The sequence below is a fragment of the Branchiostoma lanceolatum genome, chromosome 5, assembly GCF_035083965.1.
Source record: "Branchiostoma lanceolatum isolate klBraLanc5 chromosome 5, klBraLanc5.hap2, whole genome shotgun sequence".
Lineage (NCBI taxonomy): Eukaryota > Metazoa > Chordata > Leptocardii > Amphioxiformes > Branchiostomatidae > Branchiostoma > Branchiostoma lanceolatum.
The window spans coordinates 22,356,655-22,375,994 of NC_089726.1; the positions used below are offsets into that span (position 1 = coordinate 22,356,655).

The 19,340-nt window shown below is 40.5% G+C and overlaps 1 protein-coding gene across 1 annotated transcript; it reads right to left on the reverse strand.

Annotated features, from left to right (window-relative positions):
- Nucleotides 1-103: 103 nt before the first annotated feature.
- On the reverse strand, nt 104-13,069 carry LOC136435736 (kelch domain-containing protein 8A-like). The gene is made up of 6 exons (XM_066429423.1): nt 12,926-13,069; nt 9,278-9,690; nt 7,693-7,857; nt 5,568-5,777; nt 4,461-4,562; nt 104-2,680 (listed from the first exon to the last, which is right to left on the reverse strand). The coding sequence occupies exons 2-6, from the start codon at nt 9,654-9,656 to the stop codon at nt 2,493-2,495; spliced, it is 1,044 nt and encodes a 347-aa protein (XP_066285520.1). The 5' UTR covers nt 9,657-9,690; nt 12,926-13,069; the 3' UTR covers nt 104-2,492.
- Nucleotides 13,070-19,340: the final 6,271 nt, after the last annotated feature.

Sequence of the window (19,340 nt, forward strand, 5' to 3'; positions counted from 1 at the left end):
TGCTCTGTACCTGAATACTATCTGTGCATGCTGAGATTGAATAATACACTTAAGACAGGATTAATAATGTTGAATTTGTCAGAGGAAAACAGTAAATAACATATTCACTTACATATTGATAGTAATTTATTGTTAGTTAATCATTCATACCATCATAGCACATTTCATGTAGTCCACTTTACCACAAAGGCTTCTGCAAAGATCTTTAGCACCGTTTATACAAAATGCTGACAGAAGACATGTAAAAAAGCATGTCCCCACTCCCCACATAGTACACTGTTCTTATGACATAGTGGCATCAATGACATGGTGCAAATATCTTATTTCTGTAATCTGAGATTTTCAATGGTTAGTTAAAGTTAAAGTTAAAATCCACCCACACCATGAGGTGTATAGGGAGGTGCCCATCTCCGTTTCATAGCCCTGGGCCACACTGTGTGCAATCACTGGAGCAGGGGGCTAGTCCACTGGCAGTAGAGTGTGTTTAACTTCCATACTGTTTCAGAAGTATGTGCCATTTTTATAAAGTCTTTGGTATGACTCAATGCGCCTCTTGTCCAGAGGTGTCCTACCCGGGAGTTATCGGGTCTTCTGGTTCCAAGTAATCAGAACCAGATGTGGTAAGCAACAGAAGCGCAGACCACTACACCACAGGGATACCCCATGATTTTTCAATGGTAGGTTTCAAGATTTCCAATGCATGATGTTGCAAGTCATGTATGGCCATGCCAATTGACTAGTGTTAAAGGTCTTACCATTGCTAGGTGAGGCCATGTTGATTTGATTAGATTAGATGACATCATCTGGGAACAGGAAAACTGAAGTTGGGCCAAAGAAAAATTGTCTTCATTGTATGAAAACCAGTGGCCAGGAAGGTTTTACAAATGCTTAAACGTACCAAACATGTTATACCAAACTTAACTGGACAAAAATTGATCCACGCATGTCATCCATGATAATCAAGTCAGTGTGGCCATATTGCAAAACCTGTTATCATACTTCACTTGTGGGGAAATAAAGCTACAGTGTAAAAAAGGGAGTTCCATCATATATCTTATGATGTCCTCATGCATTTCACACGGCCACAAAAATGGAGACTTTTTACATGTAGCTTGATTTAAAAATGTGCATCCATTATAATGATACCAATCAGAATCCATAGACAAACTTTCAAAACGTTTCACCAAATGTGATGTAGTAGCAGCAGGTGACTTTACACATAATACAGCCTTCATGGCTGACACTCTATACAGAACTGCTGGTTATTCATTAAAAAACATGTAGCAAGGTTTTGTGAATGTTTGGCAGATACAAAGTGGACATGTAATTTTGCATTCCCTTTGCACCATTACCTAGTATGTACCTATAGTTAAAGGATTTTGTTGTTTTCATTTTCTTACCATACAATTTTTCTCATGAATCAAACATATTTGATATGACTACTGCAGACACCACATGCTAGTCCCACTGTTCATAATATATACATGTATTACTCAATTTCATTCAATAAAATTGTTGTAAGATCCAATGTTCAAGTTTTGATTAAAATGTTTTACTGTTATCAGTTAGTCCAAGGGTTAAAGATTCTGTTCCATTGATCTTTATTTATGCACAAAAGAAATCACAGTGGAGGCAGAAGGGCCTATAAAAGAATGGCTGTTTCTAATTTTGATTTTGTTTTGGCAGCCACTCTATCTAATTACGTTCTTTAATGATCTGAGAGCCACCAAATTACATCAATGTGGAATAATATTAACTAGAAAGGCAACATTTTCGAGAAAATGCAGGATATTCCCCTCCCATTACCTACATCCCAAATATAACATCCTTAGCATGTACTGTAAGGGAATTATGAAGTTTCGGCATCAATTATGGAAAGGAGGTCCTCAATAGCATAAGTTATGTCCAGGTGTATTTAACCTTCCAAAAGGTACCTACATGTCAAGTATGACATCCGTAGCATGTACCGTAAGGGAAATACAAGTTTTTGCATTAATTATGCAAATTAGGTCCTCATTACCAAAATATATATATATCAATAACATCATGATTCTGTTATGTAACAAATGCTGGCAACTCTACTACACAGTGGTAAAGATCATAACATTGCCTTAGCAAGAATGCACACAGTTAAGACCTGATGAAATTACTACTGTACAACAACAATTCTAGCAAACAATGTTGATTAAGCAGCTATGGCAAACAACCATCACACAAAAAGTAAAGTGACCACTTGTCTTAGTGTTATATACATGTGTAATATGTATTTCAGCTAGTAAGGAGTAAATGGCCAGTACGTGTATATCTCTATTAATCCAAGGAGGTTAAAATAGGCCTTGATTAATCAAAACACATTGCAGTCCTGAATTCGATTTTCAATTAGTTTTAATTATAGTTCCTTTTTAAAAACTTTAATTAGCAAGCCAGTCATTCACCAAAAATGTTTTTTTTCCTAAAAAGCTGCCCCATGACTTGTTTTCAAAGGTTTGTCCCTATTTCTTGATGCCCAATGCTGCTACCATGTTGGTGGGTCCTGCAGACATGCCACCGATCGCCAGGAGGCGTCCCTGATACAGGAGAGGTGCAGAGGAGCAGAGCGGTGTGTTGAGGTTGGGCAGGTTGAACCACTTCTTCCTCTCCAGGTCAAAACCTTCCACAGAGGTCTGCGGTCCCCCCACAGCTGATGAAATAAAACAAGCTCTATCATGATTTCTTGATTTTTACCGAAAAGAGGTGTGTGCAAAGCTTAGGCAGTGGAGTACACCAATGCACACAGCAGCTAAGGGACCAGTAACGGTAACAAGTTTCATGGAATTTATACAATCCACTACTAAGAAACATAACGGGGGGTGCCCTAACATGTCACTTTTTTTATGAGCTCGAACTCACGGCGCTCCATTGCTGGTTGCTAGAGAATGGTCATGTTTTAATGAATGAATTTTTAACACAGTCATCTAAAGAACATACTTGGACAAGAAATGTATTCATACTGTTCATGGGCCCTTCACGTTCCGCGTTACATGCGGAAGACGCTGTGAGACATTTTCACGAATGTACCTTCTGATTTAGTGCTACGCCAGATAGTGTGCCTAACTTATTACGCTTTGGTAATTTTGCTCTCTTCAGAAGTTGGTGATGAAGTTAGGGAATGTAAATAAGGCTTGATGTCTGCTATATTCTAGCTTTCTTTTGACTAGAAAATTTTGACTGTGTGCACTTCTCACGTCATGTGAGAAGGGCCATGTCTAGTGCATCCCAGCTCATGTTTTCACGGGAAATAGGCTACTACGCACTGTGCGCGCGGGCCAACGTACGTCTTGCATGCGACCCGACTTACAAAATCATTATGGAAAATTGACACCGCTTACATCAACAATACTCCGTCTGCTTATTGGGAAATATCTTCGCCATCTCTGTATTCAGTTTCCTTTTCATAGATGGTACCAATCGTTCCGCCACCATTGCGGCCAAAAAAATGGCGGGAAAACAACGTCGCCAGACGACGGCGATGTTTACGTTGTTTTCTTTGGTCGGTTTTATTCTCAACAAACACTTAAAGACCCAATTTTTTTGTGTCTGATGAAGTCATATTTCTTATGTGTATGATAGTTGTGTATCTGCTTGGCACAGGTCGTATATTTAGGTGCCGGGTCGTCTAGCTACGCAGTGACCCTCTACTCAGCGTTGCCATCATTATTGTCAAAATACTATTCTCGAGAAAACAAGAAATGAATATGTACACATTGTTTTGATTGCAAATAACAATTATGTGCATAAACTTGGTTTATTTACCTTCCTTATCAGAATAGTCAGTGGACACAAACAAGGTGTACTTATGCATAATAAGATCACTAAAAAATCTGTGACATGTTAGGGCACGTCACAAGTTAGGGCACCCCCCGTTACAAATCTTACGGAAGTTGGACTAATTTTGCAGAATTCAAACAAGCTTAATAGAATACATACCATCCTCACTAATTGTTAGCGCCTGGGTCACGTGACATGAGTGGCAAATTCAATTTGGTAGCCTCAGGAATTCCATTTCTTCCTACCATATCTTGGTTTTAAAGAACTTTACTTTTAAAGCCATCCAGCTAAGCATCAAAAACCTCAACATGCACAAATGCTGGCTTTTTGGACAATATATACTATTAGATGTAATTTAGATCAACTTGCGAGACAAGATTGAGAACTGGTTTAGGCTGGCACTAGTCCAAAAAATTAGTAAGGTTAGTATGTATTCTGTAAAACTTCCATAAAATTTGTATTAACTGTAAAATTTGTATGTTTCTTAGTAATGGATTGCATGAGTTCCACAAAATTTATATGTACTCTGTACAACTCATATGAATACTTAATAGGCATCCAAGAAAGTAGACACAAATTCTACTGCCCAACCCCAAAACTGTGTCTTTTGAAGTGCTACAATGGCTACAATATCTGGTAAAAAAATAACTTACACAGTCCTCCAACAATGACGACTTTCTCACCGAGAACTCCGGCCACAAAGTCGGCTCGTTTGGTCTTCATGGGTCTGTGTGTCTCCCACCTGCCGGACTCACCTGTATATAAAGAGATCTTTATTGATACAACAAAAGCACAGCGACTTTCGTAAGGTCTGCTATATCTATACATACATACAAACGAATAGGTGCATACAAATGAGTTTGATTATCATATGGGATAGAGCAACATATCGTAATTTCATGTGCCGTATATTTATACATAGCTTGTTCTAATGTCCAAACATTCTTTGTATATAAGGTGGACAAGCAACTTTTGTAAGAACTTTTTCTATCACTCCTTCAATCACTGTCCGGTTTATCCTGATTCTGTTGTTCCCATCTTGTGAGGGTTAGACAGACAGTACAAATATCTACACACAGATTCATATACCTGAGGACATGTACACCGTATCATAACTTGCCTGTTAAGAATTTTTTGATAATGCGTTTGACAGATGGGGTCTCGAATGTTAAGTATGAACCGTGATGAGAACGGATGTAGACTCACTCATGTTTGGGATCGCATTCTTGAAAAGTAGATAATAATTTTTGCACTGTTATCATTTTGGACAACATTAAATATGTATTATAATAGTCAGTAAATGCAGAAATCTTTGCGATGGTTTTATCGTGTTTTTTTGCGGCGACCATTTCACCGCGAACTTAAAACCACCGCAAACATTTCTGTCAGATACTGTTTAAGTAGCAGTATGTGACTATATAGCGCTGCCGCAAACTTAAAACCACCGCAAACACTCCATTTTCGCCTTAGCGTGTAACAAAAACCATGCAAACTTAATTGCACTTACAGAAAAAACTCCTTTATGTTTTGGACAGCATTGTACATGTAAATCCTGCATTAACTATTTATGTACTGTAAATACTTTTGGAGCCTCATCTGCACCACAACAACCACGCCTATAGCTGCAGTGCAAAGTGAACCAGTTAGAATTGCCCTGAGAAAGGTTATACTTATAGACGGTCACTGAAATGTCGGTGTGAATGAAATACTTGGTTGTGTACAAAAATATTTGTTATCCTGTAACAACTAACATATCATACCTTTCTCTGTGTCAAACGTTTCTGTGGTTCCTGAGAATCTCCTGTCCTGGCCCTGCGTGAACAGGCCTCCCAGACTCACGATCACGCTGTCCGACATCACGTACTGCGGGAACACACGCTTGCTGGGAATGTCGGGGAATTTGGTCCAAGCGTTGGAGGAGATGTCGTACATTTCAAACGCTGCACAGGGTTCCTTTCCTTGTCTGCCACCTGATTTGAATATTATAATAAGGAATAAGAAGTGTCTGCGTGTATTCAGAGTGTACTGTACCAACAATGTGCATCGAAAACCGGCAAGTAAATTCCGTGGTTGTTGGGGAGCCGTATGGAACATCTTGGACTTTGTTTAGCAACAATGAAAGATCGTCTGCTTCTGTTGTGTCATGAATAGACAGATAGTTGTACTTAGGTCAATATGTTGGTTATGCATGAATAGCACACTAGTACTAGTAGTATGCTCTTTGTATCTTAGTTGTAGGAGATGAAAATGTAAAAAATAACACATCATCAGGTAACAGTTATGAAGGTACTAATATAATTATGATGATCCTAGTTTATAGAAGGCTACTTTATCATTTTATCATCAATTATGCATCCTAAGCTGAATCATTCAAAATGTATGCCTGTATATGATTATGTTCATCTTTACCTACTAGTAACTCTCACAACTCAAACCATGCAAACTTGAAAGAGGTAAGATGAGATTCAAAATGCACTCATCGAACAGTCTGTCAGCCGCAAGGAACATTAATAAACCAAAAGAAAGACACTGGGGGGGGGGGGGGGGGAATCTATCTAGTCCTTTGTTTTGTCCCAGGTACCCGAGAGTTCTACGCGGAGTCCTCCCTTCCCACAAGCACAGACACCTTGAGAACGCCTTGAACAAGTGTGGCTACAAACGATGGACCTTTCACAAAGCACTCAAACCTGCTGACGAATCCAAGAAACCTTCGAACGAGAAACATATGCAGAAGAGGAAGACAACAGCGAATGCCACTATTCCGTACATCCAAGGAGTCTCAGAGAAACTCCGGCGAATCCTGCAAGGCTTCAACATCGCCACCAGCTTCAAACCCTACTCTACCCTCAAACAGAAGTTGGTCCATCCCAAGGACCGCGTACGCAAACACATCAAATCCGACGTCATCTATAGACTTAAGTGTGAACATCCGCAGTGCCACGACACCTACATTGGAGAAACCAGCCAACCACTGAAGACAAGGTACAATCAACATTGCGGGGCTTCAGCAAGCAAGTACTCATCGGCCATCTACCACCACATGAAACATCACCGGGGCCACTCATTCAGACTGGAGACAACGGACGTCCTGGATCGTGAACCACGATGGTACGAAGGCGGAATCAGGGAGGCCATCTACGAGAGGATCTACAACCCCACCTTGAACAGGAAGGGAGGACTCCGAGTACAACTCTCGGGTACCTGGGACTCCACCCTTCCCACACCCAAAGGACAATAACTTTCCTATGGTGTTGTCTTACCATAGGAATCTTCCTAACTTATTTTACATTACAATGTGTTGTCTTACCATAGGAATCTTCATAACTTATTTTACATTACAATGTCGCTTATGCATGACTGTGTGATTTGCCATGTAAAAAAAGTTTTTTCTAGTTATTGTATATAAGTACTGGTTAGTTCTGCTAGTTCACTTTAGTGACGCTGAAGAAGAGTGATGGATGTCACTCGAAACGTCCGGAAATAAATCTCCAAATTTTCATCCAGTTGTAGAGTTTGAATTTCTCCTTATATGACTTTCCTTACTTCTCCCAGGTGTAAAAATGGGTTCCTTGTTAAACTTCAGTCAAGTAAAAGGCAGTGGAAGGAGAGGGATGGGCTCTGCCTTTCAATACCGTGCCCTAGAGGCTAGACACAGTGGATAACAACCCACCCAGGCTGCAAAAAGGCTATGGGACTACCTTTACCTTTTTACTGAAGTGTTCCTCATTGCTATGCAAGCAGAAAAGTTTGTGTCAAACTAACTTTAACATCAAATTACTGAATAGTAACACTATCCTCGTATGAGGCTATGCATGATATCTGACCTAAGCTTGTGACTTTGACATATCATTAAATGATTGACAGCAGACAGGAGGAGTGACTCACCCAGCACATACAGCTTGTTGTTCCTCAGGAAGATGCCGGTTGCGTATCTGGCAGTGGGCATGGGGGCCAGGCCCTTCCACCGGTCATTCTCGATGTCCAGACTCCGCAGGTGGTCCTGAGGGTTGGTGTCCACCCCCATCCCTCCCACTGCCAACACCTTACCGTCTGTGGGGAAACAATAGTCAGGACAGGTGATGAGGCTGATATGAACATAACGAATTATGATATCAAATTATTATTCACAAATTTCATTCAACTCCCCATGCTTGGAGCAGCAAATCATACACAGCAACGGTGTAGTACTACATAAGAGGGGAAACCACTCCAGTCAGTCGCTAAGGTAAAGACCCAATCACTAAGGGGGTATCAGGTTACCGGAGGCGCCCGCGGGCTCCCACGAGCCAATGCCTGGGAGCCCGTGAATCTGTCCAATTGTCATAAATAGTTTCAAAACGGTCCTCTCGTTCAAATGAAATAAAATTTCTGTTGCGTATCCCCCAAATGTCAGCCTTTCGATTCCTGTAGAAAAATCCGGGTGACTTTAGCCTGGACCCTGATGAATCCCACATTTTGAATGGGAAAACCAAAACGATATAACTGATTTTAATTGGCCCTAAAGTTTACTGATAATCCTTCATATTTGCAGTTTAGAGAACATAACCGTAAAATACAACCTTTTGTCTTAGGATTGTCTATATTTCGAATTAAAAATATTTTCAAGACCGTGAAAATGGCGAAAAATTTCATGTTTTTACCTTTCATGAACCATATTTCAACAGTGCCTGCATTTTCGAAAAATCCCTAACACAGAAACCTTGAGAAAACCGTCAACTCTATTTCAAGCCGTCAATGAGGTAAATTGGACGCTTTTTGGTGTCAAGATGTATTGTCCAGACTATGGTTTGTATTTTAGAAAAATACGCTTTTTGTTCTGATGTAAAGCGGAAGGGAGAAAGGGCCATGCTAGCGCAGGTTTTCAGTGGATACCTGCATATGACCTCAGGTGACCTCCAAATCGAATGCGCGTTCTGTTTGATTTTACGTCAATCATGTCTGATCGAACGTGATAGAACATAACTCGAATTGGAAAAAAGTCTGGGACTTTTGAGGCCTAATTTGACAACCGTGAACATTTAATTTGGGGGGATATAATTTCATGGCAGGGAGAAAATGAAGTGTTTGTGGTCAATTTAAGTTCTCTGTTGAAATAAAGCTTAAGGGAGTAGGTGGGTAAAAGACAGAACATTTTATTTATTTAAATGTTTGTGTTGGTTTTTAGTTCACAGAAGCGCAAACACAAAACCACTGGGAATTTTTTCCTCTTTTACAGTATATGCTGAATGATGGTGACTGAATTTGAGGGTAAGGGTTAAGTGTTATGTTTGTCATGTTAATCAGGTTTACAACCGTTACTGTAACACTACAAATTACAGCAAATAAAGGAGAGTTGGGAAAGCCAGGGACACATGTATGTCTTAAATCTCAACTGTGATGTGACGGCAAAGGTTACCATATATCCTTATCTCTGACATGGCCTCCCTAAAAATTGTACAACATGTAACGTTTCTATCAGCGCAATGTTTACCTCTAGCGACAGCGGCGATGCCTAACGCTGCTGCCATGAGTGGCGTCAGCTGCGTCCATTTCCTCTCCACGATATCGAACACCTCCACGGCATCCAGCGGCGCCTGCGTCACGCTCACCCCGCCCAGAACCACGATCTTCTGCCCGACGGACACCGCGGCCGGCCCCGCCCTCTTCGTCGGCATGCCGTCCAACTTCTCCCACGTGCTCGCTGCCGGATCGTAGGCTTCAAACGCGTCGATGGGGACTCCGTTTTCCTCGCATCCACCAATGACGTACAGTTTTGCATCGGATCCCTCTGCTGCAGTACAGAAGGAGCGATTGGTCGGCATCGGAGGGAAGTTTTCCCACTGGAACTGGACTCGGCCTCCCGTTGCCATGACAACTGTGGTGTACGAAGATCGGAGTAGACTGCTGTGTACAAATAAACAGAATGTCAGCCATGAAATTGTGTATTATTTGTTTTACCATATGCATCTTATGTACAAACGTTAGCCTTCTCCCTGCTGCGTAACTCTGTAACCAATCTATCAATTTGGTGCCAAATGGCTCCTTCAGTGTCCTAAACGTTAAATGAAAGCTACTACAATTTGCATTTTTGGACTACATATAATTGTTTCATTAACTAGGCTTTTTAAGGGATTTCTTTTCTTTCTTTTTTAAACATTTCCTTGAAACAGAATCGTGATTGGCCAGCTAAAATATTTCTAGATCTAATGACAGTGTATCATTTCACTGAGTAATGCACGGATGACAGGTAAAAACTAAAAAAGGATAGAGTTTATTTGTGTTGGAAGTTTACATGGCAAATGTACAAAGCCAATTTAACTTTGTCGCAACATACACATGGGTGTTTGAACAAGATCTCATGACGTCCTGGGTTCAAATCCCCTGATAGACATTTGACGTTGTGCCCTTGGGAAAAGCACTTTATTACACAAATTTCCTCACTTCACTCAGATGAAAATGAGTACCAGTAGCTTCAGTTAGGGACATCCCTCGGATTGGACGTTAAATAATGTCTGTCCCATGTTCGTGGAGATCCACATCACGAGCATGTTAAGGAACCCATCACAACATATCGAAAAGAGTACTAGAAGGGGTCCTTCCCAGTGTGAGTGAATCATATAAATCTGACCATACATGCAGCTTGTACTCTTCAGTATACATCTGGTGTGTTACGCCTTGAAGCGGTTTATCGGGTATACAAACAAACAAACAAACAAACAAACAAAGCAGTTTACAAATCATAGGACAGGTGTGACAAATTCACCGGGAGAAGTGTGTGTGCACATGTGCAATATAGTTACTTCAATGTGTAAAGGTCACCAAGTAGTGCTACTGCAGTTTCATTTATGTTCACTGGGATTTATTAATCTAATATTCTGGTTGGAGGATTTTGGATTCCCAAACCAAAGTGTGTATCATGTAGTACAATGGAAATATATCAATAGCAGTAGCATATTTGGATATTGTGAAAATGAAACCTGTGCTGCTAACATTTCCAGTTTTACAGTACAATTGTCTTTCAAATCCTGCTTATGTTACAAATCATCATCAACAAATCATGTACACATCATACCCTATTAAAGAGATGTAGGTTTGCCATAGCCACTTATGTAGGTCAGAATCTGAAACTATATTATGCAGTGTTCGAAATACCCACCTGCAGTCTGCAATTTGCAGAAAGATTTTGAAGATTGCAGAAGAAATATTAAACAACCTGCAATTTTGCAGAATGAAAAAATCAGGATTGGGATTCAATGGTTCTCAATTTTTCACACACATGTATGTTTTTCCTGTTTCAAACTTTGCTTGTAAAAATCAAAGATAGAGTGAGAGGATAAAAGATTACAGCAATGTTGCAAAGCTAGATATAATATAAATAGGCATTATTAGATTGAAAAAGGTTGAAGTATGGAGGCTTGTATATTTGCAGAAAATATTTTCAAATTGCAGAACAAAATCTTAACATTCTGCAATATTGCAGAGCACTGAAAAAAAGTATTTCTACCACTGTTATGTATATACTTGCTCGCATACATTGTGATTTGATGCCCATTATAAAATCACACAGGGATGGTAGCAGCCTCACGGCTCCTGGTTCCAACTGGTTGCTAACTGGGAGACCCCGGTTCAATCCTGGGTCAGGATATCTCGGTTGGGGCTGCACCCGTCAATGCGGAAGGGACATAAAAATGGGGGTCCCGTGTTCGAAGAGTGACTGTAACTGTTACCGTGCCTCAAGCAAGTTATCGAAAAGGGAAGAGCAACCTCTCCCTGTAAAAATATACCCTGCTACTGAAACAGCAAGGAAACTTGCTGTCCTATGTGCCACTAAGGGTCTGAGAGAACGATAAAATGATCATTTGAACAGTAACTAAAATTCGCTACAAATTTAGTACAACCAGTCTAACGGGGGATGCTCTAACATCGCACGTTTTTTTACGCGCTCGAACTCACGGCGCCCCATCGCTGGTTGCCAGAGAGTGGTCAGGTTTTGATGAATGAATTTTGAACACATTCATCTAAAGAACTTACTTGGATAAGAAATGTATTCAGACTGTTCATGAGCCCTTCACGCTCCGAGTTACAAGCGGCAAACGCTGTGAGACGTTTTCGCGAATGTACGTTCTGATTTAGTGCTACGCTTGATAGTGTGCCTAACTTGGCACGCTTTTATAATATTGTTCTCTTCGGAAGTTGGTGATGGAGTTAAGAAAATGTAAATGAGGCTTGCAGTCTACTATATTCTAGCTTTCTTTTGACCGGGAAATTTTGACTGTATGCACTTCTCACGTCATGTGATAAAGGCTATACCTAGCGCATCCCAGCTCATGATTTCACGGGAAATAGGCTATTACGCACTGTGTGCGTGGCCCGACGTACGTATTGCATGCGGCCCGACTGACAAATTAATTACGAAAAAACGCCAAGGCTTACATCAACAATACTCCGTCTACTTATTGCCTAATGTCTTCGCCATCTTTGTATTCAGTTTCCTTTTCATAGACGGTACCAATCACATGTTAGAGCGTAACAAATCTCTGAACCTCGCTGTGCGTTAAATCGCCCCGCCACCATCACGGCGAGGAAAAGAGGCGGGAAAACAACGTCGCCAGACGACACCGATGTTTACGTTGTTTTTCTTTGGTCAGTTTTCTACTCAACAAACACTTAAAGACCCAAATTTTTAGTGTTTTATGAAGTTATATTTCTTACGTGAATGATAGTTGTGTGTCAGCTTGGCACAGGTCGTATATTTAGGCCCCGGGACGTCTAGCTACGCAGTGACCCTCTACTCAGTCTACTCAGCGCTACCAGCATTATTGTCAAAATATTATTTTTCGACAAAACAAGAAATGAATATGTACAAATATGTTTTGAATGCAAATGACAGCTATGTGCATGAACTTCATTTATTTACCTTCCTTATCAGTATAGTCAGTGGTCACAAACACAGCGTACTTATGCAAAATGAGGTCAGTAAAAAATCCGTGCGATGTTAGGGCGCGTGCGATGTTCGGGCGCCCCCCGTTAACCTCATATTTGGTACAACTAACGTTACAATAGTACAAGGTACTACTATGACAACGGGACTTTCCACAGACGACTATCAATACTCTAACTTTATCATATCACACTTTACCTGTTTATGTAGAGGAGAAAAGTGGGACTTCAGGTGTCCATGTACGTGAACAGCTGCAGCAACATGCACCAGCAAGAATCAGCTGTGGAATTTCGCGCCTGTTTTTACTTCCGGATTGTAGACGCCTCTGGATGCCGGAAATGGAATGTTACTTTAGATCGCTGGAGGGCGCTCCTGTACTGTGTGGTCTCAAAGCAGATCCGGTGTCACTGGATTGTTACACTAGATCGCTGGACGGCGCTCGTGACTGGTCTCAAAGCAGATTCGGTGTCCGGTGTTATCTCACTGATTCTTCCGATCAGATTGAGCGTATTTGGCGGCGGTTTGTACGTTTTTCTGGAGGTGTAAGCTTTTTACCAGGCTAGGAGGGTATCTGCACAAAGCTCGCATTTCGAGAAAAACGTACAAAGCCCCGACAAATACACTCAAAACACGCTCGACTGTTACATCTACCCAGAGATTTAGCCATACTAGTACAGACACTGAACCTTAATCCGACACTTTTGAGAAAATGCAGCGCAGAATCATTAATCAACAAGCGACCTTGTGAGTATTTCAGTAACTGTTGGGTGTATTATGTTTAGCGCTTCCCCAGTCATTACTGCACATGTATAAGCATTCCGATTATCGAGCCGTGGCCGGAAAACAAGGCTTGAAAATAGCGTCACTCATGAGCAAGTCCCCTGGGAAATATGTTCTAAATAGAACATTAATCCGACACAATACAATACTGTAAATGCATTTAAGTTCGCGCGGTATTTGTTTCGCGTGGTTTTTGTTTCGCGCTAAGGCGAAAATGGAGTGTTTGCGGTGCTTTTAAGTTTGTGGCAGCGCTATAGTCACATACTACTACAGAATTGGACAAAAGTGTTCGCAGTGGTTTTAAGTTCGCGGAGAAACGGCGAACATAAAACAGCGCGAACATTTCTGCATTTACAGTAGTGAATTTGTTTATCCTTGATTTTGCTCTATACAGTTAAAGCTGTTTGTCAATCTCTCCCGGTCAACCAAAAGCCAGTTACACCGAGGTAGAATAGACACACCATATCACAGTCGACACAATTGTCAACTACCGTGAACTAGTCATCAACCATCGTCCTAAAAATGCTATGGCTGCTCTAACTCCCACGACATGTCCGACGTGATAAATACATGTCAAATTTTCCTTCTCACCAGAACTTCAGGGCCTTTACTTACCATTGCACATTTTTATGTTGCCTACCTTACTGTATCTTAGAAGCTATCAGAATATTTTGCATATCAGCGCCAGGAGAGTACTGAAAAATGTCGGATTAAGGTTCACTGCCGTTACATCGAAAACAGCTGTCGGGGTCTCAGTTAACGACAGGAAAGGGCAGAGGAAACCCATTTTAAACGGGCAGGGGGTACGATTTTAGGACAGCCAGCTTTATCACTATCATGAACATTTTTAAGTTCCCTGGAAAGGAGCTTGAGTAAGTGTATTGTTAAAATTTCCCAACTCTTTCCATAAGGCGGAGCAAGCTACTTTGATCTACCGTAATTCGGAACGATTTTTCCCTCCCCGTAATAGTAGTTGACTTCCTGACTTTGGTACGATGCGTAGATAGTCCTGCGGAATTTAGATTCGTCAGTGTTGAAGTTGCACTTTGTTTTTAAACACTGTTTTTGGTCTATTTCTTCATGTGAGGCTGGGCATGAACAGCAATGAGGGCCAATGAGGGAGAAGTGCTGAGATCGCTTTTGATCTATTTGTTTCTTTGAATTCTTTACAACGTGAACCGGGGAGGAGAAAACAGGTGCATCTATGAGACTGGAGCTTCTTTGACAGGAGATCGATACATGCAGTTCTATTAGATCTGCCAGGCGACGCTTTTGATCCATGAACATAGAGGTGCTACAGCAGAGAAATGTTCACTTATGACAAAAGTCGTTCTTTGCTTGTACGTGAGTTTCTCACATTTCGAATAGGGATCGGTCATCCAGGAAACGAAAAAAATAGGGCAAATGTTTGCAAAGAAGCAAGCGACCTTTCCTTGGTGCTGAACACTATTCGTTCACCCAAATAGTGTGTTCTGTATTGCACAAGGCAAAGATACACTAATAAAACTCATATAATATTTTGTCGCTTCTAAAGATGAATCACCCATTCCTGACCACTTTATGGTCGAGAGATGTTATGTTATGTTATGTTATGTTATGTTATGTTATGTTATGTTATGTTATGTTATGTTATGTTATGTTATGTTCGTACTTAGGTCAGTTAATCTTAAGTTTTTTTTAAAATGTCGATTGTCATCTTTTATCCAAATCCTCTGTGATCGAAATATTAGGTAAAAAAATTAACATTCTGTACAATTTTAGGTGTGATTATGTTTTGAACAGTTAATAATGTAAATATTGTAATTGTTCTTACACTACCAGGTGCATAAATGTGAAAATTATGTGAATTTGCTGCAAAATTCCAAGAAAATTGACATAATGTGAATCGCGAAATGTTATTATATGTGAAACAATTTGACCCTTTACAGTTCTAACTACAAAATATTATCGATACGAGAATAAAGGTTGATATCCCATTGAAGTAAATGAAAGAAAAATATCGAAAACAGCCATTAGTGGGAAACTTTTTTTCTGTCTAATAGCTACTAGTTACATGGTGTTGCGACTGAGTTGGAAGTGGGAAATTCTGATTAGCTTTAAGCCTAACATTTCACATTGTGACTAGATATTCAATAACGATTGTCTAACAGAGCCACATAACCCCTGCTATAAAGGTGCAATTTGTTTGTGTCACAACTTTTAATGTAAAATACATATTTGACTGTAGACTTTCGTGATTCGCAGTTTCATTAAGCGTGATCGTTCCTAATACAATGTAGCATAATCAATTAAACAAAAAAATATACACTCAGCACAAAAAGTTTGGAAACTTAACTATGGTCGATCATATCTCCGTTGTTTCTGGATCAATTTCAATGATTGATATATCATTACAAAACTTGTGTAATTTTCTTTCCCATGATACAAAACTTATTATGGTTGTAAATTAATGCAACGAGTACCAGACCTGCTTATGCGAGCAGGTCACTTAAAAAAGTGCCCAGATTACCCTACTAATGTCAAACGCTCAATTCAGTATTTTTCTTCTGATGGTAGTACGTGGCTTTTGTACGAGGATAATTATATTGTATTAGATAGATTGGTTAGCCTAATAGAATGTTTTCTATGCACCAGTGAATGCTATACTTTGTACCTTGTACAATTGTTGTGCAATAAAGTTATTATGAAACTTGGAGGTGGTCTGAAATGGCTCTCATTCTGTATGGACGTGCACTATCACCTTGCAGATCTTGGAAATGTGACTGGATTGAGAAAGGTATCTCTATGTCTTGACACATCGAGGTTGCTTATGATGATTAGCCTGGTTTTTCCTCTGGCAGTTAACGTTGTACTGCCCCATACTATGACGCTGGCTCCAACAAAACAATCAGTCAGTCTACCTGTGCAACAGTCAGCATAGGGTTCTCCTCACTGGCCCCATAGTTTCATTTACCTATCCAACAGTCGAAATAAACCTTCACTTATCTGTAGCTGTGAACATAACATTTCTCCACACACTGTTCCATTCATTATGTGGACAACACCACCACAAATGGGTTTGGCGCTGCGCTGAGTGTTTGACAATAGCATGGAAATTTGGGCACTTTTTTCTACAACCCACTCGCGTAAGCAGGCCTGGTGCTCGCTCCATGAGATTGCAATTATAATGAGTTGGGTATCATAGGAAAGGAAATTAATTACACAAGCTTTCCAACGATATACAATGCATTGAAATTGATTAAGAAACAACGGAAATATGATCAACCAAACTAAAGTTTCCAAACTTTTTGTGCGTAGTGTACATAGACAAACCTGGCAGATTCACATACACCAGGATACTTCAATCAGCGATATTCTACTAAAATTATATCTTATACATGTAACGTTGGGTAACATAAATTCGCCATTTTTCCGATAATGGTTGACTGAAATCAATCTAACAGAACAATAAACCATCCTTTTTTTCTATTATTCTGTCAGTATCATGTACTATCTTTGCACTAATCATATATATGGTAGATTTTGTCTCTAGTCGTGCTGACACCATAATATTTCAACTTGAAACTACCGTCCGCCGCACGCACGATGACGGTGTTGTCGGACAGGTGTGAACATTATTTCGGGAGAGAAGATTCGTCTTGAATATCTTACCGCTAATTACATTTTATACAGTAGCTATTCGTTTCATCCTTGGCTTGAGGAGAGTGCTATGGATATAGACGTGTCCAAGTAAAAAAAAATCACGAAAAAACGGCCATACCGCACACATCAGGCCTTAGGTAACATCCCGTTTGTTGAGTCGGTAGAACGTCATGCACTCAAAGTCGATCCCCACCGTCATGGCAACGTGTACATTATTCATGGGAGGTTGGCTGGATGCCGTAGCAATGGTTATACTACTATGTCCATGTGTTCCTTGTTGTGTTAGGAGCAAACTTTGAGGAAAATATCGTCTTCAGTCCACTATCACACGCAACATTTAGACAAAAAAGTGTTCCTCACAAACCTTTGTCGTCTGCTTGACGACAGGATTCTGGGTAATGATATGGCGGCGGGAAAATACACGTGCCGTAGGTTGTAGCAACAAAGAGGAGTTTCGGATTGATCACACTTAGAATCCAGTTGCAGGTTAGCAAAAGAGATTGTAATAAGTTGTCTTGTAAATAATTGTGTTTAGCAGGCAGGAGATGTGACATTTGTCTTATAAACCAGCGAACAACCGTGCTGTGTGATTCTCCCACGAAACCCCCAGACTCTGTCAATAAGGGGCGGAGAGTTTTTGACGTCGCCAACTTCTAATGAATGGTTATCGAAGCTTTTCAGCCAGTGTTCTGAATACGTCAGTCTATCCGGTTTGCATTGCTGGCGTTATAACTGATTTTGCATCTAGCACATATCCCTAAAATACACCGTTTCAAAAAATGGCGAATTTAAGTACCCCGCGAATTTATGTTACCCAACGTTACATGATATCACTCTATACAAGTTTTTTTTTTTACATTAAATTCAGTCTTGTTTATCCAGCACTGCATTTAGCTAAGACACACCTTTTGCTGTCTTGATTTCTCTCTAATATGAAGATAATAAAATCCATTTACAGCACCTACCAAACTCCGTACTCTATCTAAGGTGGGACAATTCTTGAAGTTAGATGGATTGCTCAACTCTTGTCTCCTTAGGTTTAAGAATATGGTAGACAAACATCTGGAAATAGATGCCATTAGTGCCCAAGTCTACTTTTTAACTCTATAAAAGTGGTGTCTAAGACAATAGTACACTTTCGTCAATAACAACATCAAATACATTCTCGCAATACACACTGCAGAAAGGCTTAGTACAGCTGGACAATCCTATAAATGGTAAGGAACAAGGAATTGAAGAGGCAGGCACTCTCGAGAACTTCTGCAACGGTCCCCCCGGCAGTAGGAAGATGTCAGCCCGGAACAAGGGTTCACCTGGACAAGCTTGAGTTAAATTGCTTGATCTTCATCATCTTGTCGTGAGAGTGTCACGGATGAACGTGATCTTACTTTGAAATAACCAAGGAGGTTACAGTGAATAACTATAACAGAAGAATTGAATCAACAAGAAGCCATGGGCGTCATTTTAACACAATAAAATTCTTCGGGCGTGCCCCTCCCTCCGACCTTTAACATATTAGCCCATTCGTAAAGTCGAGTACGCATGTGCAGTGTCAAAGGTGAAGGCCCCTGGTTTGTTAAACAGTTCTCGTCTCGACATTGTCTCGATTTGCAAAACAATGGCCAAGCGGCTTTCAGGGGCCTTCGCTTTGACTGCAATGCGTACTTGAATCTAGGAATGGACTTCCTAGTGTTGTGCAGTCAGGTACAGTCACAGTTATTGTGACCATAGACAACGAGGCAGCAACATCAAGAGCAATGCTACAACTCAACCAGCACCGCAATATTATCTGTACACGTTGTCTAAATGTTATCCTCAAAAACATTGATGTAAATGATCGTTAATGTCTCCACGAACCATAACGTATGGCTGCGCTTTCTTTAATCCACAGCATTTGAAGTGAATACGTTACGCATTCACTGCCAGCGGCACTTAGCTTACAGATTCATAATTCGCATGACCTTGAACATCAGATTATTGCCAAGTCCTGTCTGTCAACAGATTTTTCACATTTGATCTAACTGAATCGAACCTGATACTCAAATAACGTCGCAGTAGGTCACTAAAATCATTTAAATCCTCTTTGCCGCTGCAGGACGCGGTTATTCCTGCGATTATATTTTCAGCCGCTAGACAGCGCCTTTGAGCCATGCGTGAAGCGAAGCAATATTCATGCTGATTGCTGATTGGT